Here is a 26,251-nt window from a genome sequence, read left to right as displayed (position 1 = left end):
ACTGAAATATATTTTTGATATAGATGAGTAAAAATTGTTTAAAAATAAGAAACAAAATATAATGCTAAACATTTTAAAATAAAAAAGCTAATGCTAAGATAACATAAACTTACATTTTTTGGTATCTGTGGTTTAAGATCACCTTTGAGAATCCAGTATCCTTCAAAATATATAAAATGTTCAGTAAATATACTACATGGTCTTGGAATTAAACTTCCAAGAACTGCTCCTGCAGCTTTATCACCTAAAATGGCTTTTACAATCATTCTTTGTACCAACGGATAAGACTTACTATCCAATTGTGTTAAAAAACTTAAACAAAAAGCTTCATATAAAGATCTTAATACGTTTTTACAAGGATTTTGTGCAGATATACTGAGTGCCCGACACAATGTTCTTAAACTGTAGTGTGGTTTATGACCAGTTCCATCAAGAAAATTAGTTTCGGCTTCCTTTCTGACACTTAAGTAAAATTTAACAATACTTTCAATTTTCTCTGGTGAAAGATTTAAGTCTTTTAAGTAGGAGCTCACTAGGAGTTGCAAATCTACTTTCTCTGTAAGTTCATCAACAAAAAATTCTGTAAACCTATTCCTGAGTCCTACAGGAAGATCTTTCTTTCCAACATCTGTAGCTGGATTCATACATGCAAAAATTGCAAAATCTGCATGTCTTTTAATTGGTTCTTTGTCTCCACGCTCTATCAAAGATAATGATCCACAAGACCCTTCCAATAGTCCAGAAAGACACTCCAATGTTTCTGCAGTAGCTAAGTTGATCTCATCTAACAAAACCCAATCTCCATTTTTCAATGCTTTCACTAAACCACCTTCCACAAAAGAAAATGCCAATGAGTACTGGCTTTGCACTTGAGACTGAAGTTTTTCCAATTTCTGTGCCATTTTTTCCCACTTCTTTAAACATTCTGCTGCATCCTGTTTTTTTGAGCTTGCCCTTAATCTTTTCAATGCTGCACTAGTACTATGGATCATTAAACTAATCAATGTCTTCCATTTTCTTTCTTCAAAACAATGCCCAATATGAATCAGAAATTTCTGATTTGGTTCAATTGCGAAATAAGATCGAAATAAGATTTCAAAATCTTCACGAATTGGCATGATTAAAAGCTTTAAATCTACTGGCTTATAACCACCAAGCAAATCTGTACTTTCACTCTGTTGATTCAAATTTATTACTATCAATTTATGGCCTGTTATCTGTGCAAGATATTGAATACAACTTGTTTTTCCTGTTCCTGTCTCTCCAACAAGAAGAATAGGTTCTTTCTGCATAACACAATTAGCTATTCGCTCTAAAAGACATATGGATGGCCTTGTATATGAAAAGTTTGAATTTTTGAACTCAAGTTTTACACAGTCAGGTTTTTTTATTTCTAACTTTGTTCTGCCAATAATAATACTTTTCTTATGAAGATTCAATGATGGTTTATACATTTTACAAAAGTATTCTGCTTTTGTTTTTACAATACCTAACTTGTGTGCTACTGATATTGCCAAATTTAATCGTTGTGCTAAAATAACAGAAGAAATAAAACCTAGTATAATAGTATAAAATAATACATTATATAAAACATATTTTAGTTAAGATATACAATGTAATTCATCTAATACTGGAGAAGTTTCAGAAAGAAAATATTTAATTTGAAGAGACTCTGAACAAAATTAAATGACCTTAAAATCTTTAAATCTGTGACTTTAAACAAATTCTTTTTACTATATTATGTTCCTATTTTAATTAAAAATTTTCTTCTTGAATAATCCGTGATATTGCCAAAAACAATAAACATATAAGTTCTAGTCTTACTCTGTCTATATTCTGACAATTGGTAATGTACTATCAAATTTTGTATACAATTAGCAACTTATATATTTGCAATAAAATAAACATTACATATTTTACATACCACAATTAGGTACAGAGCAGCAAAAGATATCTAAAGCATCTTGAAAGATCTTCAATGCAGATTCCAATGAAGATACATCAAAATCAATTACAGCCCTGGAACACCATTTAATCAAATCTCTTGTAGAAATTTGCCTAGCATTTCTTACACTATTCACAATATCATCTTCATGATTACCAACAGAAAACAGTAAAAACACATCGATCATTCTTCTGGCCACTGTATGTAACACTGGAAATAAAGTTTGAACAACTGTCACAAGTTCTTCTTTAGACAAGGATTCCACATTAACACAAAACCAATGTTTCTGGAATGGTACAGATACATTAAGTGGCTTCTGTGTTCCTCCAGATGCTAATCTCATAGTAAGAAATAACTGAAATCCACTTTTTATATGTACACAATCTCTATATCCTGGAACTGATAATGTTTTACTTTCCACAAGATGTCTAATGACACTAATAACATCTGTTGGAGCACAATCAATGTCTTCCAGAAGCAACCACTTTCCAGACAATACAGCTTCTGTCAAAATTCCTGGTTCCCATAAAAATTCTCCAGGAATATCAGTACATCTGTACATTCCCAATAACATTTTAGAGTCTGTTTGATCACCTAATTGTACCTTTATAAAATTATTAACATCATGACCTGTTGCTTGTGATAAGAATTCTACTAGTGCAGTCTTTCCAGAGCCAACTGCACCTTGCAAACACACACACTTGTTAGAAGATACTGCAAAAGCTAAATTTTGTAAATTTCTCTGTGTAGATGGTACTAGAACTAAATTCAATTCATTTGTAGGTTTTGGTTTCTTAAAAACTGGAAGCAGAATTCCTCCTATAGATACTATTGATGATAGATTAGATGTTAGATTATTAAACAATTGATCCATTTCTTCAGTTTCTGTAGATGTCACATTATTCCAACTAAGTTTTTTGCACTTAATAAAGAATTGTTGACTCTTTGAAAGAAAGTCATTCATATGAGACAAATAGCAAGATTCTGACATGCCTAACACAATAGTAATACAGTTCATTGCCATCCTGAAAAGTTGTTAAAAATTATTTTTATTTTTAGATTTGTATAAATAAGTTTTTGTTTTTATTCAGTTAGTACTTCAATTACACAAACACAAATAAGAAATTTTTAGTTTATATTCTATTTACCAATTTTTAATTTAATTGATATATTTACTAATATGAATAATATACAAACTAATATTAAACTATTTAACTTTACGTAAAGATATGCAATATATATTACCATTTAATATATTCATCATCAACTGTTAAATATTTGTAAAACTTGGACCAATTCCATATATATTTAAAGTGCATTGGCGCACTACATAAAATATCATAACAGGCAGTTACTAGATGATAATCCGAAACTTCAGAGAATGTAACTATTTTTCTTCTGTTATGCCGTTTTGAAGAAGGAGTATAATCATCTTCTATAGATTCAAATGGTGCTGGATTTGAATCAAAATAGTGCAGAATGAATCTAAAATCAAATAATATTACTTCTTCGAATTATTTATTTGTTAACATCTTGAGTTATTTATTTTTCTTATTCTTTTAATTCATTTTGCAATCATTTACTTGCTTTCATTTATTTACTTATATATTTAATTACTCTTATTTATTTATTTAGCCACAATTACTCTTTCGCTATCATTTAGATATTCATTTATTTTACTCATTTAACCCTTTGCGGTCATATGTCTGCTCTCAGCCACCACAGCAAGGAACCATACTAATCTTATACTTTATTCAACTATGTATTAGTTTACACTTTCTCAGAACAAACCGGAATGTCTAAAAAATCTGTTCAAGAACCAATACAGTGCTCCTATTAGAGATAATGGAATCCAGTAAAGAGGAAAGGCTTAATGGAAAACTAATTATTTTTGCGATACATGTAATCAAAAACCAGGACTGTATGTTGGAGACTATTTTGAAAGATACCACACAATGAAGAACTATAAAATATAATTTTTACATAAAAACATTACATTAAAACACATTGTTGTATGAACATATATCTAAAGTTCACAAAAGAATTAATAAATCTTGTTTATCCTTCATAATCTTAAATGTTATGTATCACTGCTTTTTCAAGGGAAATTAATTTCAACAAGTACGACACCCATGTCCAAATTTAATACGACTGCAAAGGATTAAATATCTATATGAAGCTCTATATAACACCTAAGTTATATATAATATAATAGTACTAATAAATCTAAATAATAATTTTTATGTACAGTAAACAGGAATACATATAAAAATCTTGTACTCATAAATGTACATATTTAATGTACCTACGATAAAACATATATTACTTATACCATAATACCTATAACGGCAAATAAATAAATTTATAAATTTATATAATAGAAAAAATTATACATCTGTACTATACTAAAAATATTATAGCTAAGGAATAACAATGAATTTTGTATTGCAATCATATTTAATTTCTTTCAGACATACTTTACATTTGTTACACATTGTAAAAATTGATAATTTTAATCTTATGTTGTAAAACAATTGTGACAAAATGTAGAATATCAGAGAGAGATACTTTATGTCTCTACAAAAATTTCTCCAGGCTGGACCTCTCAACCTAAAATATTTTTGAATGTGGAAGGATTACAAAGTTGAATAAAATACTATTTTTAAAAAACCATACTTTGTTTGTAAGTAAAAGAAGTTATTAGAAATTCATAATGATATTTTTAACTGCAAATTATTATTAAGTTTACATTAGAAAACAAAAATACAAATTATATGAAAAACAATGATAAAAAGTCAATGTGGAATATTTTATGTAAATATAAAAATACTTACGTTAATAAATCACGATTGTTGCCAATGAGTTTTCCCAAAATAACAGAATTTAATTTATGAAGTGTATCTCCATCATTAAAGAAAACATTATCTATAGAAATGCTTGCGGAAACTAATGCAAGCAGCAATTGTGGAAAGCATTCAGCAACATCCTTTGTACATTCTGGATCCATCAAGAACTCGCATAAAATATCGAAAATTTTTTCACAATCATTGTGGTTGAGCTCCTGTTAGAAAATTATGTAAAATTCCAGAATTATAGGAAAAATATTTTCAAATGACCAGAAACAGTAAAATATAATAAACAAATAAATAAAACATTTAAAATATTTAAACAAGTACGAAATAATGCATACAACTATCTTAAACCTTTATCCGGATAGTAAAGAACTTTAAATTAAATAACAGTTGCAGCTTAAGACTTTTGATGTTTTATTTCTAAGTTATATATTCTTTAGTCAAAATATATAAATATTAAATATATAAAATAGATACTAAAGGTCATCATTAAAGAAGAATTGTATAATAAAATAATTCAGATATACAACATAAAAGATAATTCTGATAACATTAATAAAAGGAAAATCACACTAATGTTTGGAGATTAAAAGAAAATTGTTTTAAATGTATGCAAAGAAAATTTAATTTACCTTCTTAATTCTATAAAACGCAAATTTTTGTGCATAACTTTCCTTTCTTTCGACAAAAATCTTCAAACATTTTAGGAGCATGTTTAAACAAATAAAAATTAAATCACATGTGCAACTCTGTACAAATATTGAAATCGATGCACAAGTAACCACGTGTTTTTAATGGCTTTATCTGAAGTTAATTCTTAGTATATACAGTTTATCCTTTTATTAAAAAACAAGTCCCTAGTAAATTGATTCTAAACCGACTTTGTAGGTAACTAGAATTGTAGGAAATAATGATGAGGAAGTTTTGAAATAAAAATTTATTTTGTAATTTAGTTTTATTTACATTTAAACTAAAGACTTTAACAAAAGAAACAATTTTTAAAAGTGAAATAGAATTAAAATTAAGAATCATCATCCTTTCAACTTTCTATGCAGCCAAACGCAACGAGAAAGCCTGGTCATTTCTTGCGGATTTTGGCAGTCTAATTACAGTGTCAAATTTTCTGTTAGACGTTGATTAATTTTTTCGGTCCATTTTACACTTTGCTATTTTCTTATCTCAATAGTTATTTTACAAGAAATTCTCGATATACTTCCAACTATAGACGATGACATGAATTTTCATTAAAAAAAAATTGTGATAATAAGAAAATAACTTTTGAAGTAGTTGAATTTAATCAAAACGTACTGAAACAAGTTGCTGCATATTTGTTAGCAATGAAAATTTTGAAAATAATGGATAATGAAACAATTATATTAAAGTTATAATATGTATTTTCATATTCAAACAAACAAAGCACAATTATTCTATTAATAACCATATAAAATACAATTAAATTTATAATTTATACTTTTTATGCTTACATTTGTTTCATACGGCATAAGACATTAGATGCTCCTATACATATTACCTTTGTAAAGTGATCTTTTTCAAGCAATTATGGATGGAAACTTTTTATTTAAAAGCCTTAAAAGTTATTTGAAACTTCAAATTACTATTAACTATTTGCCCAAATACTAAATATGTGAAAAGGATACAAGTAGAATGTATGAAGTTATAGAACTTATATTTGTTGAAAATACATATACATGTCATATGTACATGTCATATGTATTATCATTTTTTCATATTTAGAAAATATATATTTCTACTAACAAACAGTTACAGATTTCTAACTTGTATTAATTCTTACGAATTATCGGATGTTTTTTCATTTTTAAAATACTATATTAAATGCAAATAATTGTACAAATTTTTAATTCAGTATATAAAAACTTTTAATAAATTTAATACAGTTGCTTTATATAAAATACAATTTATGAAATAATTTTAAATACAAAACATGGACTTATAATTGGATTTACAAATGATTGAAACATCATGAATTTAAAACAAACATTATTTATAACACATTTATAACTGCATAATATAAATGTTACAGGTATTACATGAAACCTTAATTATTGATATAATTTCACATTGAGTTATTACATTACAGAATATCAGGATGTGCGTCAAATTCTTCTTTGAGTCTTCTTTCAATTAAAGGTAAAGAAATATTATCAACTTGAACATTGAAACTCACATATACAGTTTTTGAGAGTTTCTTTGAGAGTCTCTTGGCTAGATTGCTCGAAGCTTCATTAGCAATTGGTCCAATAATTTTTGTTGTAAGTGGATCTTTTGCAAATGGTGATTCAATTGCAAATGATAAATCATTCATTACATTTTCATTAAAATCACCTACCCACAAATAAAGACAATTATCCATTTTAATTGTATGGCAGGCAAGCATCAAGTTACCAACTTGTGTTACAAAATCATGAAATTTAAAAGAACATTCGTTTTTTGTTTGTTTTTCTATGAGATGTTCCATGATTTTTTTTAGTTTTTAATATTTTTCGACTGTTGTTGAATAATTTTAGTTTTTTTTTTTAAAAAGTGCTGGTAACGATACTCAACATTTTATTAGATTATAACCTCAAAATTTTTAATCGTACTATTTACTAACAATAGACAATTTGCAGAACACAACCATGAAGTTTATACAATGGTGGAGAAAATGATAAGGCACTGCTGTACACATCCAAAATTTTATATATATTTGCTAAAATCTTAAAGCTATTAGAAATGTGTTATACACAAGTGACTTCACGTAAAGGCTATGCAACAATGTAAACAAAAAAAACCCTGCACACTATTGTCTTTAAAGTTTCCTGTTGTGAAATTTTAAGTGGACAAAATGTTAAGGCACCTAAACCAGCTGTTGAAGTGTGCAAAATGTGTGAGTCTATTTTATAAAAGTTATTTCTTAATAGGTAGTTTATAAATGTTAATTATTTTTTAACCGAAAATGGAACTATGAAAGGAGAAAGAATGTTAAGTGAAGATGAGAAAATTAAAATACTCCAGTTAAAATCCAATGGAGAAAATCAAGTCTAAATTTATGCATTAAATATAAGAATAAACGAAACCTCGATAGTTTATAGTCTCCAAGCTTTATATTTATATACATATTGAGATAGGGACGCAATTGAAATCTATTCTTACTACTATGGCAGAGTGTTAAGTTGGCTAAGGTGCAGAACGTGCGTCTCAGGTAGGAATTGGCAGTACCAAATGCGGGGAATCCCACATTATCTTCGACCCTAGCCTAAGGGATCGGGGATACTTTGTAAGATTTCTTCCACGTAAAAAAAAAACCTGAACAATCGATATTATTGAGTATGCAATTAGTAATTAGCATTATCCATAGTTGCGTAAATGATATTATTAATCAAAATAATAGTATGTCTATATAAATAAACATTGATTCTCTAAAAAGGTTTCTTTGAGAAGAACGTAATATGTCTATAACTAATCTAGAAATTTTATATTGAAATAAGAAAAAAGGATAATTTTACCGGTGTTTTGAACGTATTTGGAAAGTTTCGAGTAAATAATAACAAAGAACAATATTAAATAATTACTTTTATTTTTACATATTAAAAATAAAATTAAATGATCGAGAAACTGATACTGAAATTAAATTCAAGAACTTATTTTATTAGTATTTTATTTTATTAAGACACAATTATTAATTGTCCTTTAATTAAAATCACTAATCAACAAACTTGATTTATTTCAAGTTTAAATTTTTTATGTATCAATGTGCAGTTTACAAAGATTTACCAAAATAATACAAATTATAACAGAGTTGCTCATGAGAAGAAATTTTGGCAAAAAATCAATCTTTGTGTGTGTGTATATATATGTGTCTATTGTTTGTAACATGACTGACGCATCTTAAAAGTTATTGAGTTTAAAATTTTTGTTACAATGGTCCCTTATTTTGGCGATTAATGATTAATAATCGGTAAATACTCATTTAATTTGAAAAATTAAACAATCAACATATGCATTTCAATGGAGAAAGGAACTTTTAAAATGTTCCTTCAAAAATAATTTTTAAGTTCGAATTATATTAATCTTATTGCAAATGAAAGATAGAATTTATGCTAAATCAAATAATGATATGTATTTTAACTTCATTATCAGTCATATTTTGTCCATTTATAACCTACACGGTTCATGTAATATTTAGAAAAAACAAAATAAATACTTATTCATTCTGATTACACTCAAACGTAATTAGTCTCGAAATTTGTATATTTCAGCACTTGACTTCAATATTTTGACGCTTATCATTAAACTGGATACTTATACTATTTCTGCAAATCTAACTTTGTGTTTGGCTTTTCTTAAATCTACCATTAGTACTATTTAAGTCGTATTCGTCTTAAGGCACGATGCGAATATAAGTTTTACCGAAAAGGTCCTTAAATATTTTTTAATTTTGTGAATCTTAAAGTGTGTAACATTATAAAAAGATAGGGCAATAGTAAAAATGTTTCCGTTACATTAGTTCGGACAAAGAGTCACATATGTAAATTTTGTTGATAACCCTCAATTTCATTGTACATCTTTCTCACAGCATCTTTTGGACCGTTCGGCAAATAATTCTGAACGGCTGGTGCAACTTTATTGTTGCCTTGCACAATTCCATTGGCTAAATGCGCTACACCATTTTGCAGCATGTGCGTAGCACCGTTTGCAATACCATTTTGCACACGGGCAGTGCCATTCTTTTCAACTTGTTTCAGGTTATTCTTTAATCCATTGACAATTTTCACTGACCCTGTGTAATAAAACGGCAATTGATTAAATTTTATTTTTAGTATCTTTTTTCCCTGGAACTTAAATCCTCTGTACACCTGATCACCGAAATCCATGATATATCAGGAGAACATGGCCAACTGGCACTACCCCTTTTCTTTTCTAATTGGCGTTGCAAATTCATATTTCATAACAATTCGCTTCACTCATGAATCAACACTTTAGCAGGTTAGTTCCGTTTACGCAAAACTGCACATTAACTGGTTTAAAAACGATTATTCGTATTGAAGTAAGTGTAACAGGAATATGAATATACAATTGGTGCACTTGATATAGCATTTTCATGAGGAAATTTCTCAAAAACTAAAGGGATAGCATTAAGCGGACTATATTGCCCTGATTTGACATGAATTTCTGTAACCGACAGTTGTACACACTTTTTTAAATACCGTATTCCCGTTTTCAAATGACAATTTTTAGCAGGTGGTTGCCAACTAATGAAAATTTTAATATTTATAGTCGGATTATTTTTAATTATTTGTAAAACTTTGAATAACGTTGTGTTTGGATTCATTTTCATCGGGAAAAATGATAAATTCTTTGCCAATACTCTCGTTTACCAAGGACAATGTACAAAGATTTATTCTTTTATTTCGAAGTTTACAATTCTTTGATTAATAAGTTATTTACCTTGCAGGCTGATTCCATTTAAGTTTTTCGTAGTATTTATCGCGTTCTCTATGTTCGATACGTTATCGAATGTTTGTTTAGAAATACCATTCAATATGACAGTTTGATCCTTGTTATTAGTAATTAGTGGGCTAGAGATCGTGCCATTTCCGTTTTCTTGCACTATTGGTGATTTAAACTCGCGTGAATGTTCCACCTTTGCATGTCGCGATTGTGTCATCAGTTGATAGAGCGCAGCTGCAAATTCTTGTTGTACGCTTGGTACGTCTGTATCACCATCTATCTGTGTTCAAAAATATTTTGTTCAATGTTTCAAAATTCGTATTCGTGATAATTAGATATGAAAGGCTTACTTTAAAACGAATTAAATGACCTCGTTTTTTTTAGATATATCATACAAAACCTTACTTTTAGGACAAGAGAAATGGAACAGCATAACGAATTCGCTTTTTCCTTACTTCTTTTCTGGATATACTTACAATTATTAAACGATTATCATTATCCAACGTTTTCAACATAGGCAATGATACTTCTCGGAAGAGTTCTAATCTTTTCTTAAATGCTGAAACACTATCATCTAGTCTTCCTCTGCCAAGTTGTAGCTTAGAACAATCTAATAGTACTAAAGGCGGTTTTTGAGCGAACTAAAATCAAAATAATAAATATTTCGTACATTCACTTGTCAACATTTATTTTTAAAAATATGTTTACAGTTGTTTCTACCAATGTTATGTTTGTGTGATGTAAACAATTTATTTTACCTTGGTTTCAAATTCTTGAACTTGATTTATTCCTCTTGGATAACCATCTATTATTATGCCATCCGTGTCACGATTTAAAATGATCTGTTGTTCCACTGCTTGCATTACAATGTCCTGTGGGACCATTTCTCCAGAAACGATAGCGTCTTTGACAATAGTGTTTGACGATGCCATTGTTCTGAGTAGTCCACCTATATTCACATGAACCCAACCTGGCATATTGCGAACAGCTTGAGTGCACAAAGTTTCCTTGTTGCTCCCTGGACCACCTACACATTAAAAATCAGAACGTAAATGCAGCTACTGTTCTCAGATAATATTAAGTTCAAGAACTAAAAGATGTTGCTATGATAAGGGTTTCACTAATGTATCTTTTATCTAAATGTCTAAATCTTACCTATAACCCAGATGAACAAAGGTAATCCTTTTCTAGGCTTGTTCGCAGTTTTTGCAGGATTTACGTTCATCGTGATAGGTATTTCCGTCATTTCCGCTACCTCTCCATTGTTTTGGGATGACGATCTCGAAATGGATTCCTTTCTCCTCTCCACCTCAACCTAAGATCGATTCCGTGGACATTCGTAAATTATTATTTATAAAATTATTATACCGTGTATGAAATTATTATAGTATAAAATATCAATTTGATAATTATGTACAGTTATGTTCGAACTATAAATAATGGAGAAATTTAAGTGTTTCCATTTAAATAGTTTACTATGTGTATCATTGTTTTAAGAACATAACGTACTTCTGTCTTTAGAGACTGAGGAAAACTTTTTTCTTGCACTTCACCATCCGAGATGCCAAGTATTTTGAAAACTGCCTCACGAAAATCGATATAAACATCATTTGGATTTCTTTCTCCGTTTATCTGCAATTGGCAATAATGTTATAAATATATTAGTTGTCATATATAATACTCATATTAATCCTTTGCATTCAAAGCACTAATTTTGATTAGTCCACTCTGTACACAGAATAGCACGGTAATAAGATATGTATGTCAATCTTCAGTTTTGTATATGTTTTTCTCTCTTGTAAAAAGTAAAAATATATAATTACTTCCAATAACATTCCGCTTTGATCGAAGTATTCTGCAACGGGCATAACGTTTCTATAAAAATTGTGAAGTTCCATTTTCGCCAGCTCAATAACTACTTGTCCTAGCTGCGCGCCGAAGTCAATTTGCCTTTCGAGAATCTCCTGTCTCCAGGATACAAGGATTACGCCGTTTACAATTTTTATCTGAAAATATATAATTCATAAATTAATGCATTCAAACGATAAATTTTGTATCGGAATATACTTAAACAATTTAACTTTCGGAGATAAAGAATCAAATAGTGGTATCAGTGGTAGCTTTAAATTTCGAATCGAATTTTGTTTTTCGACAGAAAACGTAGATACGTTAATTTATTAAATTGTTTTAACGTTTCTGAAAATGGCAGAAACTGACAGAAATATGGCTGAAAAGATTGCAAGATAATGGTACTCAACTGTAATCTGATGGAGCAAGTGCAATATATTAAAATTGCATTGTCGTTTATTATGAATAGTCGTTTACTATTTAAAAATTTTAAATAAAGCACCCGAAGGACTTACTTTCTCAGCGTATTCGACTACGTCGCGCATATTACGTGGGTACCCACTGACGAGAAAGACCTTGGACCCTGGAGACATTTTGATTTCGAGCATGAGGACTTCCGCAACAGTCTTACTGCTAAGTTGGCCGAAATCTTGCATGTCTGTTAAAGCAATGAATAATATAAAAGCAGAAAAATAATTGAATTTTCTATTCATTTTTAGAGAATTGAAAATGTAGTATCGACATGAAGATATTATACAATATTATTTTTATTCGTAAATATTACCATTTCCGAGCGCGTACTGTTGAAGGAGATCCATCATGTTGATATGCGTTATGCCCTTCTTTTCTTGAATTAAATTATCGCAATGTGTCACCTTCCCGCTACCGGGACCACCTGAGAAACAATAAAAAAAACCGTTAGCTCTACTAAACGCTGCCTTACAAAATTGAAATAATTATTACTCAAGTTCTACTTAAAATTATTTTGAAATTCTTAACATTTGGTTTTAAAAATTATATATTGCTGTTAAATATTATTACTAACGAAAAGATATTGAAAAGATTCTTGAAATATTTTATTGTTCGAAAATTTTTAATCTTTTCATTCTTGCAATAAGTAGATGCACATTGATAATATTTTAGTTTTTCTTTATATTCTACATTGAAAACATCTCCTTGTAGCCAAGCAATATAATACAAACCAAGAACAAATATGACGGGTACTTTTGGTACTTCGAATTTAACTGGACCAACGTTCTGTTGGGGGAAGTACCCATTCGGAGGGGTTGCCAAAAGACCAGCCTCTCCTCTCCATTTTCCTGCACTTCGAGCATCAGTCTCCTCGAACACCTGCGATCCATTTTGTTGATCTGGAATCAAATTTTCATCCGACTGACAATAATACCACGAAATCACTTTGGAATAATTAAATTAAAGTAAAGAAACAGCTCTGTACAGGATGTCCTCAAGTTATACGATAAAAGTGTGAGAATGTGTTATATTAATAAAAATAATATGGAAATATATAAATGTATAGATCCAAAACAAATTTAAAAAATAAATAAACCAATGATAGGACGTTAACGCTTCTCTTGTTAAATAATCTTTATTCGAGTTGTGTCTATTGTCTGAAATCTTACAAGGGTATCAAGGTAATTTGTCTTAGTACCGAGACTATCGTGTAATTTTCATTATATATTCTTTGTAGTTGTCATTCAGTCATTATGAGAGTATTGTCAATGGATTGGCGAGGCTTTCTCTGCGAACCTTGTTCGGTTTATTTTTAATTATGAATACTTAAAAATTTGGTAATTATACAATTTAGGGGATTCATCTCCGTGACCTTGATCTTGACATACGTTGTCAAGAACACTGTTCCAAGGAATCTCTAAAAGATTTTAACTATAGCTCAATATTCGTTAAAAAAAATGTTTAAAAAATCATTAAAAAATGTGACACCTATTGTCAATATAATAGTGAATTATAATTTGTTTGAAAGTTTAACACATGGGCTAGAAAGGGGCTTTACTTGCACCCTTGCACCAAAATAATCTAACTCCAACCTAATCTGACTTACTTAGTTGGTGAATTAGGATAGATTAGGCCGGATTAATAGCTTGTTCTACGTCAGAAATATAAGATCATTGAAATCGGTTGACGCGTACGTGAGTATAAACCGAAACAATCCTTGTTTTAAACTAGTTCATTGGTAGCTGAAAAAGAAGCAAGATGAACGAAAAAATTAAATGTAATTACACAAATTTGAATTTCTAGCATAAAGTTTGATACGTTAACGATAGAACTACTATGGCACAATATAACGTTACTTCCGCATTATCGATTAAACTGAATGTGTAAATTACTCGCAGCCTTCGTTTGACTCTAGAGAAATGAGCCTCGTATTATAACGTCTGTACAAAAGAATGAAACAGATATGGATAAGCTTCTAAAAAAAATAATGTATGAGTACTTCCACAATTATCGAAATCATTAATAGTACAAAGAATTGTGTGAGTTTGATCGACATAATTTTTATTTTTATCTTCATTTTGTATTATTTTTTTGAAGGCGCTATTATGAAAGAAAATTTTATTCTATATTCGATAAGTTAGAAATGTTGCTACTCATCCTATATTTAAGTCGTCAAAGGAATTAATATAAAGCATTTGGGGAATGATATTACGGTATAATTGTTGATATGATTATGCTTTGTTGCAATTAACTTATTTAGGGCAAACGTATTAATAAAATGGACTTAAGCACCAAAATTAACATAATTTCGTAACGATATTCTCAACGAATTTATAATATTATTAAATACAGAAAGTAAACGATAATTTTACAATTAATTATATAAATTAACAGAAACTTTGTTGCGAGTTGCTTCTGTTACTGTTTCAAATAATTATTTTTACGTCATACTACGTTAAAATGTTCCTACATTGACTGTGAGAATGAAGGACGATTTTTAATTTGAGCGTATTTAGTACATTTTATAGCTTGAAATATTTATTTATTTTTGTTTTTCGATATGTGAATTTCATTACATTTGTACATTAAGAAATATACACTTAAATTTGCTAGGAAAATGTGCCTATGTTTCTCTTTTGGGAAATCGTTGGAAGACTTATTGATCGAATAATATGTGTAATGTCAAGTACAAGGTGTATGTGGGTCACACGTGTGTTTCAATCACATTGAGACTGAACATTCTAAATCGAAATGAAACACATTTTGACGATATCAACGTAATCGCGAATGTTTCGTTAACTTAACTCATTTTAGGCTCTACATTATCGACGGAAATGTTTAATATTTCAAAATGAAAAACTGTTGTCAGATTGAAGTATAGAATTCTATTGAAAAATAGGATTTGAACAAGATTCTTGAGGTAAAGTTTTAAAACTCGCTCAAATTCTGCTGGAGGAATTAGTGTTCATTATGTCAAACAAAAGTTTACGTCAAATGTGTAATTGAGTATGTAATTATAGTACATAGAGTATGTAAATTGATTTACTTCTTTCATTTGTTTTTTTTTTGTATATACACAAACACGCCCTTATACATACACACACATTAATATGCACACGTGTGTATAATGTACTGATTCGAGTACTTTTGTTGAAAATACATTAGTATAATATATATAATAATAAGAAATAATAATTATATCACGAATCTTTCTCATAAGGTTGTAGGTGCCAATTGGTTAAAGTTAAAACCTTGGATGTTTATTTTTCGAAAATGAAACAACGTGAGCCGTAAAACTATAAGTGCAATCACCGATTAGGACAAGATGTAAAAAATTCAATATTATTTCTAGTATTCACCAGTGTCCAGGCAGATGCCCATAGTAGGTCGTTCGAAGGATGACGAGATCCTGTCACGGCCATTTACTCACATGCTTCCAACTGACCGATTCACTTTCTCTGGCACGTTCCTCTAAGAGTCTTCGAAAATTGATTCAAAAGTACTTTCTTCTCACATTAGAAACCTTTCTGGTCACAGTACTCCTCTGTATTCGTTTCTTCAAATCGACCGTCACTTTCCTGTACCCTTCTGAATCGTTTTGTGCTCACAACCAAAGTCGCTTGGAGTTCATAGCCGAAATTGTAGTTTAAAAGCTTCGAGTCGCGTGTTAAACAAGCTCGATCAACCGCGATACAAAGAAACGAGATAATATAACGCGAAAAGTTAATTTGGAGCCAACATGTCGACGACCAACAGACAAGGTGACGATTCCTAGCGATTCTATCGGTACCGAGAAGAATCGAGCAGATTCTTTGAGAAAATCTTCAGCATGAAAGTCAGCAGCAACACTATCCACATCTAGTCAACGTGGAAATTACAAGACACATACTTTCAACTTCGGAGCACGTTCACGTTTATTACCTATCATCACTTTAAAAACTATCGACGAATCTGCAAGACGAGTGAAATGACAATAACAGTAATAAATGACATCAACAGTAGATACGAAGAACTATACATTGTTCGATCGTAGATACGTTCGCGATTTCTATCGCATACTCTGCACCATTTCATCCCAACGTGCTCAATCGAAACAGTAACTTACTCCACGTAATGAATAATAAATTCTCAAACCGGAAATCGGCGAAGAAGCGCTTACGAATAAATGCGAAAAATAATATCGAGCATCGTAGAAAAATCGATCGGGCAATCTGCTAGAAAATTTAACGTACGCGGGAAGAATGATTGCTGAAGGGACTTCCCCTTCTCGAGTCTCGAGATCTTTCTCTTTTAACGAAATCGTTTGCAGTTTCCTCGACACGGTTTCCCTTTCTAGGAAAGTGAAACGATCACAGTGTTCTTAGGCAAATTATCGCGGTGTATCGTCCACTGACCGCGAACTTACATAATAAAAGTTTCTTGAACAATTTATTAGCTTTCCAAGATCCCGCAGATTTAATCGCTCGATAGTGATGATGATTAAAACACAATCAACGGATCGACTCAAAAGTGCCACCGACACGCAAAACTTCCGAGGAAGAACTTTCGTGGATAGAAGTTTCCTCGTCGCAGCGCGATAACACTGTAATGGACTGACATAAACGACTAGAGGTCGTGGCAAGAGTTCTATGTCTCCATAGTGACGCCCATGCGCAGCTAATCCTTTCCTAGACTTTTCCGTGTATGTACATACGTCTGTTTTGCATGCATTCGAGTTAAGGGATATATTTCTGAGCTGTAACGTGTCACAGTGTGTGAGTGTGCACGCGTGACATGCAGGTTCAATGTCAAGTTCTTCGTGACCGCACAGTTTTCAGACGGGGAGAGTAACTAGGAGGAATTAAGGGGGCATATACACCTAGAAGAGTCAATGTCAGGCCAATGTTCGTCACTTTCTTCCGACTAAACTATTCAGTCTATAAAACCAGAATTTCAAGAATAATTTCATATATCTTTTAAGAGTAATTATCTCACTTGTTAGAAAATATTTACAAACGGTTGAAGTATGACCACCGGTGACATGGCATAATTTCGGTGTAGTCCTTTGCGATGTATTTTCCCCAAGTATAAGGGAGAGTCTGATTTTTATCATAATTAATTTTTAAGGAATTGTGTCCCATTGAAAAGTCTCTGGTTTTCTGATGATTAAAAAAGAAAAACTGCATTATGCAGTGAAGAGTAATAGTACAAATTTGAAGCAGGTTGCATATAATTTGACTTTTGCAACACGTGACAAGTTATAGAAAGGCGAAAGTTGGTGGTAAAGTATAATTTAAGAGTAATTGTAAATAAGAGTTAGGTTACAGATACACGTTGCTTAAATTTATCGGTAACGTAGTCACAATCGTGTCTAATGCTTCCTTTTTTTTTATGTTAATGGTACTGGTAGAACTCTTTACAAATTAATATTAATGTATTATACTTCTTCTATGGAAAAAGTCGTTCTGAAATATGTGTCTGTGCATCACACGTGGCACACGAGAATGCAACATCGAAAGATGGTCGTGTGTAATGTATAGCGCATAAACAAGTGCAGAGCTGCAAGTGCAGTAGCGTTAGGTTGATCGAGTGAGGGTCAATAGTGGCAGGCGCCGATTTCAGTACAATTGCTATGGGTTGGCAGGTAGATCTATACCTATGAAAATCATGTATGCAATATTAGCTTTAGACGACCACTTTATGGCCATCAATTTTGTAAGAGTCTACTATTTGAACGTGGTGAAAGAGTTCATAAGTAGATTTATCATGAGAGTAATGAAGCCTCAGCTTCGAGCTCTCACATAGAGGGGGTCCCCAACATCTTATTTATTCATTTTTTAATTCAATGATTAGGTATTTTGAAGTATGGAAGAAAAAATGATATGGTCCGTGTAATTAATTTTTTTCTAATTTTATTTAAAACTTAATATCTACAAACTTATTGTTAACAATATGGATGTAGTTATTGAATTGAATAAAAACACGAAACATTTTATCAATTAGTTTGGTATTCTCACGGTCTCCTTTGTTGGGAATATTTCTTGAGAATAGAAGAATAAATATATTTTCATAATAATATTTGCTTTGCGTGAAACATATTGAAAAAAGAAAGGACTACCTCGAAATAATTAGTTGAAGGTTAATCCCTTTTTGCGGGTAGACATTTTGGAACATAAAAATTACACAGAACGGTGTACTTCTGGGGTAGATGATAAGATTATCGGGTATTTAAAAATTACTTTGTCTAATGTATAAATTTGATTCTAATTCAATGAACTGTTCAACGAAGGGAATTAGTTCTTCTTGATTCGTAGCAACGAGTTTGTCGAGAATTTCGATAAGGGTAAAAGTATGTTGTCGAGTTAATAACTATGAGACACATAGTTATATATATATATATATATTATTTACAAACAAATAGAAATTGGTCGTAGAGTAACGGTGTAACGCCGAATTTGGCATTATTAAACGTGAAACAACAAGAGAAAACGGTGCACGAAATAATGATCATGTTTGTGCAGTGAAGCAAGTCCACGTCACTATTCATAACAGCAACTATTGAACAAAATTTACGACTCGATTCGCGGTAAGCGATTATTTTAAATATTTAGAAATTTGACAGACGAATGAGTACGGTTGATATAATTCTACAACCGGAAATCGTTCTTGCCTATGAAGTTCACTGTCTAATAATCGTGACCCTTCTCCCTCCACGGAAGATAACGATGGAATTATGCGAATACATGAACTGGTAACCGACGTCACCATTGACATCGATTAAATTATTTAAAACTCTACCCATCACACAGCTGTTTTGGTCTCATGTGTCTGTACATACATAATTCTTACAAGGTAAGTCAGTTAGGTATCCACGCCCTTTTTCCAATGACAAGCGCCTCTATATCATGTAGTTTCTGTGAAAACGATTTACAGTAGAACCTCCTTTATCCATATTAATAGGAAATGTTTGAAACACTTGCTTCTGTAAAAGTGATCACTTCGTGATAAAATAATTATTTCGTTCGTGGTAACGTAATATAGCATAATGTAGCGTATAAATACAATTTGACGACAATTTTACAGATCTTCGTTAGATCTAGCTCATTGGTATCAATACACGCAATCCGTAAGTCGTTTAAATATAATTTGAAACAAAAAATACTATCATTATCACTGTTAGTAATTTATTCATTTTAAGGGCAGAGAAAAATTTGTTAAGCTGTACTGGTACACGAACCGCAATCAACTGTCTAAAGAGAAAGTATTTCTAAAAGAATACTATAGGATGCTAGCGAGAGTATGCAACAGAGAATCTTTCGCAGAGGATTGTAATGACCTAAAGAACAACAAATGAAGATTAACCGATGGGACTGTGGAGTTTTCCAGCGATGTTAACACAATATAGATTCATCGTCTGATTATCATCTCAGCAACCACCTGGTGGTTTATAGTGTGTCTCTGGTTGAGGGCAATATGACTCGAACCAGTGACTAGCAGGTAGTAACAATTATCATAGTGTGTCTTTGGATGAGGCCAGAGAATAGTGAATAGTAAGTATGCAGTTGCGAAGTAAATATTTGCAAAGTGTACTTCTAGTAGAGAAGTATTGCCTACTCCAAGTATATTATTGTTATTGTTACCACTTAAATGGAGGGATGTTTGTCAGGTTAACGATAATACACGTCTTTGATGATAATAATAATGTAACATATATGTAAGTATGAAACTCCCACTCTACAATCTACACATTTCTGACCACAACCCACCCATACGTAACAAAACCCTTTCTTTGATTGCCTCCTTCGTCTCCTCCAGCCTAAAAACTCTAGACACATTCACACCGTGAATGAGATCAACGGTATTTTGTTTACTAGTGTCTAATGTCCATATAAAAAATTTCCTTTAAAAGCTTATCATATGTTTTATTCGTAGTAAAGAATTCATTTCGATCGGGTGTATAGTATTGTTATAAAAAATTCATAAAGATACCCTCTGTTTGTTCCCGTCAAGGTGAGATAACCCCCCTAATCGACGTTCCAATAATCGACGTTCCACCATAACAAGAAAGCAAAAAAACTAAAACTGCACAGTATTTTATGGAATACTCTATAACGTTCTAGCAGTAACACTTTCATCGATGATTATTGTATTTGATATTTAACATTCCTTTCATACGATTAACGAAATAAATCTGAGTTTCATGCGTTTCATGAATGTTAATGGGCAAAACGTCTATTAAAGTTTTATTGGGCAGTTAGAAATATTTGGATAAGTATTTAATAAGTGACAGCATTTCACAGAACTTTATATTTCAAAGAAAACCACAAGCCTCATTTAATGTTTATGCATCGTACGATTATTGACGTTCCTGTTCATTAAGTAACAAGTTACCTCTGTTATTTTACCTAAGTCGAGGACAAATGACATCAGCCATTGATACTATATTGAATATGACCTACAGTAGGTACAAGTTTTAGAAAATGTACAATTACAGAAATATAGTTTTGTAGCTTGACAAATAAATTTCACAAGACATTACGTAGAAAATATTATAGATTAATTTTTAACAGAAAAATTTTGAAATTAGGACATAGAATGTCTTTTAACAATGTATGTACTTAACAGTGAACTAGTTAATGACGGAGATAATACTATTCAATTCCTGGGGCACCATTTTGTTCTTAAAGTTGTCGCAGCTCAATTTCAAACTGTAACTTCTTAAGGAAGCTTTTGCAAATATACATACGCGTAATGGAACTTTTAATTGCAAGAACCACATTTCCTATCAGATCCCAAACTTGTAATCTTTCATTTGGGAATACTCAGTGTAGAAATGATTGTTGGGCGTTTTTTCTTAAAGCACCAAGTATGTACCGTATTTCTATAAATGCATGTGCATAGTATATATATCTTTATTATTTTAATGTAAATTTTTGAACGTTTCCTTTGACCTCGATGTTCGATCGTACAGAAGACTGGCATCCGTATGCAAGTTTTAAGAAGCACAGAAAATATTTACATCGTATTTTCTTGTTTTGAATGTTACGGTAACATACGTGATTGACGAAAATTATATTGTGACAGCAATTTAATATCTAGCATCGCAACAATGTATTCAATATTTCATTTACCAAAGCTCATTTTATATTAAATGTTTTGTATACAATTTACTACTGAGAAAGTTTATTTATTTAAATACTTTTTTTTAACGACAATCAAAAACAAATACTTCTCGAAGTTTGTAGATTGGTTTTCGTTTTGCTTGGTTCATAACATGAGCGAATAATTTTGTGATGTGAAAAAGCATAAAGATTTATTATAAGTCGTTTCTTTGCAATTACAAATCAAAACTTTTCAGTTTTTTTACAATTTTGTTACATTGAACTGTGATTTATGTATATACAAATAAAAAAGTTTTAAAAAAAGTTTTAAAACCCCCCGTTATCTCATTATTTCAATCATCTTATCAATAATTTTGTAATCCGCTGTATATTTTTTTCCAAATATTTTAAACGTAATATTGTACAGACACATTTCTTTAATATTACAAATATAGCTACAATATTGTAACAATATTCTGCAATACTTTGCAATATTTTGCAATGTTCCGTGCCGTATGAAACGTATAATCGATTTATGCATTCGCATAAATATTTATATTTATTATATTATAGTATCTATATCACAAATTATTTCCTGAATATCTATTTTCTATAATTAAGATTGCAAACTTAAATATTAAATTTAAAAATTGAATATCAAGTCAAGGTTAATAAATTACGCAGATTGTACCTACTTAGACGACTCCGCAATGAGATGAATTGTTTTCCAGCTACATGATTTCTAACCTCGAATAAATGTGTATGACGTGATCTAACCTTAAAAGTAACGATCAAATATATATACGTTTGTGATTTTGTGTAAATTAGTATTTTACAATAAGAGATAAGTATTGGATATAATACTGCTTTAGTATAAGAGTAATAACGCTGAATAACAAACTATATGTGCTAAAATTTCTTTAAACTACCAACTGAATCTGAGAAATGTTAAGCATACGAATGAAATTTATATTATTCTTACATAAGGAATAAAACAATAACTTAATTATGTACATGAATGTAACAATCGATATTAATATTATAATACTTTTACAATTCTACATGTTGACAAAATGTTGTTTGTAAGAATATGCTCTTTGAAGATGCTCTCTTGTAACTTGTAGGGTGTTAATACAAGAAATTGATATGAGTGAAGGAAGCGGCGCGAGTGACACAGTTTTTGATGCACAAGACGAAAAAGATGAGGATTTCAAAATCGATGATTATCATAAAGACATTGATAGTGATGATTCATATTGTGATATACCTGAGACTAATAACGATGATAACGATGTAAGATCAATTTTGATTAACTCTTTGACACAGAGTTATTCAAATATTATATGTATATTAAAAATTTTAAAGCAAGGGAATAACATTAACGCATCCACTGTCTTTTTACCTATATATGGGTTAGGGGAACATAAATATTGTTAAAGGAATTTAAAACTTTCTAAAGCATATCAATATTTTAAGATATGATTAATCAAGTTAAAAATTATATTTTTTTTTATATTATTATTTAGACATTTGAGGGTAATCAAGAAAATGTGGGAAAACAACAAGAACCTGGATATATTGGACCAGTACTTCCTGGAGGTCATAGATTCGACAGAAAGTTTATCTGCATTAAATATCCTGGAAATGTCATCAATTCAGATAAAGCTATAAAGACTTTAGGTGGCATTTGTGGCATTTCTACGGTAGTATATTTTTTTTTATAAGAATATACAAATATATAACAATTATTAACCTCTGTTACATATTAACAGGCAGTGAATACTCCGAATCGACGTTTGGAGTTAAAATTTAGACCGGATGAACCTTACTGTAAGCCAGCTTGTGGTGACAGATACAATACTAAGGGATTTCTGCTTAGAGTTAGAGTTAAAAAATCTAGAGTGAAAAAGGCAGAAGAAGTTGAAGCAAGGCAATTGGAGAAAAAATCTACAGAAATTGAGAATTTAAATGATTCTCAAAGTAGTACCAATGTTCAAAATAATACAGATACATTGCAGTCATCAGAGATACAAAATATTGAATCACAATGTACATATACAGAAAACAAGAATCAAGAACAACTTATGTCCGAATTAGTTGATCAGGTACAAGGTTGCAGCGTTAGTACTAAAGATGATACTGCTGATTCTTTCCAAGATAAAAACTTATTTTCTGAAAATATTAAAGATTTACAAGATGTGTTAGTAGATAATGATATAAATTTTACAAAGAACAAGAAAAATATAATGCCAACGTTTGACCACACTAAATATGAAAATCTTTCCGAAGATAAGGACTATGAATTGCCAAAATTAAAAGTTTTAGGACAAGTGGATTCGGAATTTAGATTTATGAGTATGTATTGTGTGAAATTTGAAAAACGCATTTAATTAAAAGTGTAAAATAATTTACATTTTTTTAACAACATGCATGCTGCTGTTTATAATAGCATTCATTATTATGTATTAGATTAAAAATTCATGAATTAATATTTTTTAGATCTTTGTGACTTCCAGTATTTACCAATGACTCAAAGCAAAACGGATCCTAAAAAATTAGAATGTATATATGATAAGATTTATCCAACTAATATACCACATTACTCTTGGTTAAAGAATGATGTACCTTACTTCTTACCACCAGCTGCGTTCAGCAGAATGGGTACAGTTCAGCAATATGTACCAAAAACTGAAATAAATTCGTATCCAGAAAATATAATAGGAAAGAATAGAAAAAGAAAGTTGGGATTTTCGAATTTCATGTATTTTTCGACACCAGAGGTTCCTACTAACCCACCAGCAGGCATAGAAACTGCTTTGAAAGTTAAATTTGTTCAAACTGCACACTTTGAACAAATGCATCAAATTTTTGAGAAAAGACCAATTTGGTCAAAAAATGCATTAATGTACGAAACAAAATTTTCTAACGATCGATTAAAAATTTTATTACCTTCAGTGGCATATTATTTTATGACTGGTCCATGGAAAATTATGTGGGTAAAATTAGGTTACGATCCACGAAAAGATATTTCTGCAAGAAAATACCAAACTTTGGATTACAGATTGAAAGCCATGCGTGAGTTTCTTTAAATATTGCGATTACAAACTAGAACATTACTTTTCTATAAAAATGATTTGAATTACATTTCTCTGTATATAGATGGTTTGGGATCTACTGTAAAGTGTAAGAGAAATTATTCAGAATATACCTTACCATATAAATCAACACCAGCTGCAAAGAAAAAGACAATTTTAAGTGGAGTTTCAAGTCAGGAGCAAAGTGTCAAAAAAGAGCAAGACTTAAACGAAAATGTATATATTTATCGAGAAGGAACGGTACCCCCTTCAAGGCAAATGTTTTATCAGGTTTATTATCATTTTTACTTTATCATAAAATTTTGAAGTTCTGTATACATTTTAAACTTCACATTTTTTTTAGTACTGTGATGTCCTTGTAGATGAAATACAAGAAATGTTAGCAAAATTACCTGACCCGTTACCCGGTACAAAATGTCATGAGAAAAGAGGTTGGTTACCAAGTGGTTTTGACGTACAATGCCGAGAAATTATTAACAAACAAGTTCGAACTGTTTTAAGGAAGCAAATGAATATACCTGAAGATCGTATGTACTTGTATTATAATTTCGAATCAATATATCATATTATATTTTTATACTTAAATTATGATTATAATGCAGTATTTCTTTCTAATTAAGGAATAACTTAAAATAACAAATATACTTGCTTTGAATGGTACTTCAAATTTTAGAAATAAAAGAAATAAATAAGAAGTATTATAATTCTATAAATTAATATTTTTATTAAAAACAAGTTTTTAGTAAAAAAAATGTTGCTATAGAAAAAACACTAGTTATATATATTGTTATTATACTTCTCTTGCAGATCCGACGACTTTGCCTCGTAAACGTAAACGAGGAATTAAAGTAAAACTTAATAAACTCAAAGATAAAAAGAAGAAAAGAAAGAATGAATCAGTTTCTAGTGCAGAGGAAAGTGAAGAAAAATAATAAACCCTAAAATTAAATCCAATACTACATTATAAAAGGAAAATCTACAAATTTTGCTATGCTACATACATAAGTTTATAACGGATATTGAATAATTGTTAGTTCTTGCACGTAATTTATAAGATTTGATAATTAAACCAGACTGTTGTAAATACCTACAATTACAGTTTATTCGTAAATGTATACAGACTGTCAGCCAAATGTCTATTAATAAATATGTTTACACCATTAATTATTCTGTAATGGAGGCCGTAATTACAAATTAATCACATTAAAAAAGTATTACTGAATTTTTCTGAAAAATGAGTGCAGTGAGGTTGCATCGACGAGACATATTCTATCAGTATTAATTATAACCAATAATTTTAATAGCTACGTTACATTATTATAATGTTTATATCAAATTGTAAGAAATGATCAAATGCCTTTTGCAATGCAAATTTTTCATTATGAATCCTTTGTTGTGTCAAATCTTTAAATATAAATAAATATAATAAGTTTACTTTAAAGTATATATTCTCTTTTCTTATGGATTTAATGTATAAATTTGCTCTCTTCA

General features: G+C 30.3%; 4 protein-coding genes across 10 annotated transcripts in view; 1 reads left to right on the top strand and 3 right to left on the bottom strand.

Annotated features, from left to right (window-relative positions):
* Positions 1 to 5,574, bottom strand: part of LOC143154935 (midasin) — a 74,966-nt gene extending 69,392 nt beyond the window's left edge. Inside the window, exons 1-5 of the mRNA XM_076327046.1 lie at positions 5,430 to 5,574; positions 4,780 to 5,006; positions 3,191 to 3,430; positions 1,925 to 2,970; positions 114 to 1,531 (exon numbers count right to left, since the gene is read on the bottom strand). Coding sequence (XP_076183161.1) covers positions 114 to 1,531; positions 1,925 to 2,970; positions 3,191 to 3,430; positions 4,780 to 5,006; positions 5,430 to 5,510 — 3,012 coding nt within the window. The 5' untranslated portion in view covers positions 5,511 to 5,574. The remainder of the gene's footprint in view (positions 1 to 113; positions 1,532 to 1,924; positions 2,971 to 3,190; positions 3,431 to 4,779; positions 5,007 to 5,429) is intronic.
* Positions 5,575 to 6,677: 1,103 nt separating this feature from the next.
* Positions 6,678 to 7,583, bottom strand: LOC143155178 (proteasome assembly chaperone 4). The gene has a single exon (XM_076327619.1). It carries the CDS (start codon positions 7,292 to 7,294, stop codon positions 6,911 to 6,913), a length of 384 nt encoding a protein of 127 aa, XP_076183734.1. The 5' UTR covers positions 7,295 to 7,583; the 3' UTR covers positions 6,678 to 6,910.
* Positions 7,584 to 8,605: 1,022 nt separating this feature from the next.
* LOC143155177 (adenylate kinase isoenzyme 5) lies at positions 8,606 to 17,142 on the bottom strand. 4 transcript variants are annotated; one of them, XM_076327614.1, is made up of 12 exons: positions 16,991 to 17,142; positions 15,945 to 16,536; positions 13,317 to 13,506; positions 12,899 to 13,009; positions 12,630 to 12,772; positions 12,090 to 12,272; positions 11,776 to 11,898; positions 11,422 to 11,581; positions 11,025 to 11,293; positions 10,743 to 10,907; positions 10,264 to 10,546; positions 8,606 to 9,595 (listed from the first exon to the last, which is right to left on the bottom strand). In XM_076327614.1, exons 2-12 carry the CDS (start codon positions 16,005 to 16,007, stop codon positions 9,336 to 9,338), a joined length of 1,950 nt encoding a protein of 649 aa, XP_076183729.1. In that variant the 5' UTR covers positions 16,008 to 16,536; positions 16,991 to 17,142; the 3' UTR covers positions 8,606 to 9,335. The 4 variants fall into 4 exon arrangements, with proteins under 4 accessions (XP_076183729.1, XP_076183730.1, XP_076183731.1 ...); XM_076327615.1 differs by having other exon boundaries at positions 15,945 to 16,443; XM_076327616.1 differs by having other exon boundaries at positions 13,317 to 13,484; positions 15,945 to 17,142.
* Positions 17,143 to 22,384: 5,242 nt separating this feature from the next.
* Positions 22,385 to 26,133, top strand: L(2)37cd (general transcription factor IIIC subunit l(2)37Cd). Of its 4 annotated transcripts, none has more exons than XM_076304166.1 (8): positions 22,385 to 22,509; positions 22,783 to 22,958; positions 23,192 to 23,368; positions 23,438 to 24,020; positions 24,165 to 24,740; positions 24,825 to 25,030; positions 25,104 to 25,287; positions 25,568 to 26,133. In XM_076304166.1, the coding sequence occupies exons 2-8, from the start codon at positions 22,812 to 22,814 to the stop codon at positions 25,690 to 25,692; spliced, it is 1,998 nt and encodes a 665-aa protein (XP_076160281.1). In that variant the 5' UTR covers positions 22,385 to 22,509; positions 22,783 to 22,811; the 3' UTR covers positions 25,693 to 26,133. The 4 variants fall into 4 exon arrangements, with proteins under 4 accessions (XP_076160281.1, XP_076160282.1, XP_076160283.1 ...); XM_076304167.1 differs by having other exon boundaries at positions 22,388 to 22,509; positions 22,790 to 22,958; XM_076304168.1 differs by having other exon boundaries at positions 22,425 to 22,449; positions 22,790 to 22,958.
* Positions 26,134 to 26,251: the final 118 nt, after the last annotated feature.

Source organism: Ptiloglossa arizonensis, chromosome 2, assembly GCF_051014685.1.
Source record: "Ptiloglossa arizonensis isolate GNS036 chromosome 2, iyPtiAriz1_principal, whole genome shotgun sequence".
Lineage (NCBI taxonomy): Eukaryota > Metazoa > Arthropoda > Insecta > Hymenoptera > Colletidae > Ptiloglossa > Ptiloglossa arizonensis.
This window is presented reverse-complemented; position numbering and strand designations above follow the sequence as displayed.

Bases quoted from the DNA above. Each gene is read 5' to 3' on its own strand.
- LOC143155177 (XM_076327614.1), bottom strand. From the start codon at position 16,007: ATGGCCGTGACAGGATCTCGTCATCCTTCGAACGACCTACTATGGGCA. The intron at 12,773-12,898 runs GTAATATTTACG...TTGCTTTAACAG, and splicing joins ACAGTACGCGCTCGGAAATG to ACATGCAAGATTTCGGCCAA. The intron at 9,596-10,263 runs GTAAATAACTTA...TTTATTACACAG, and splicing joins AAATGGAATCAGCCTGCAAG to GGTCAGTGAAAATTGTCAAT.
- LOC143155178 (XM_076327619.1), bottom strand. From the start codon at position 7,294: ATGGAACATCTCATAGAAAAACAAACAAAAAACGAATGTTCTTTTAAA.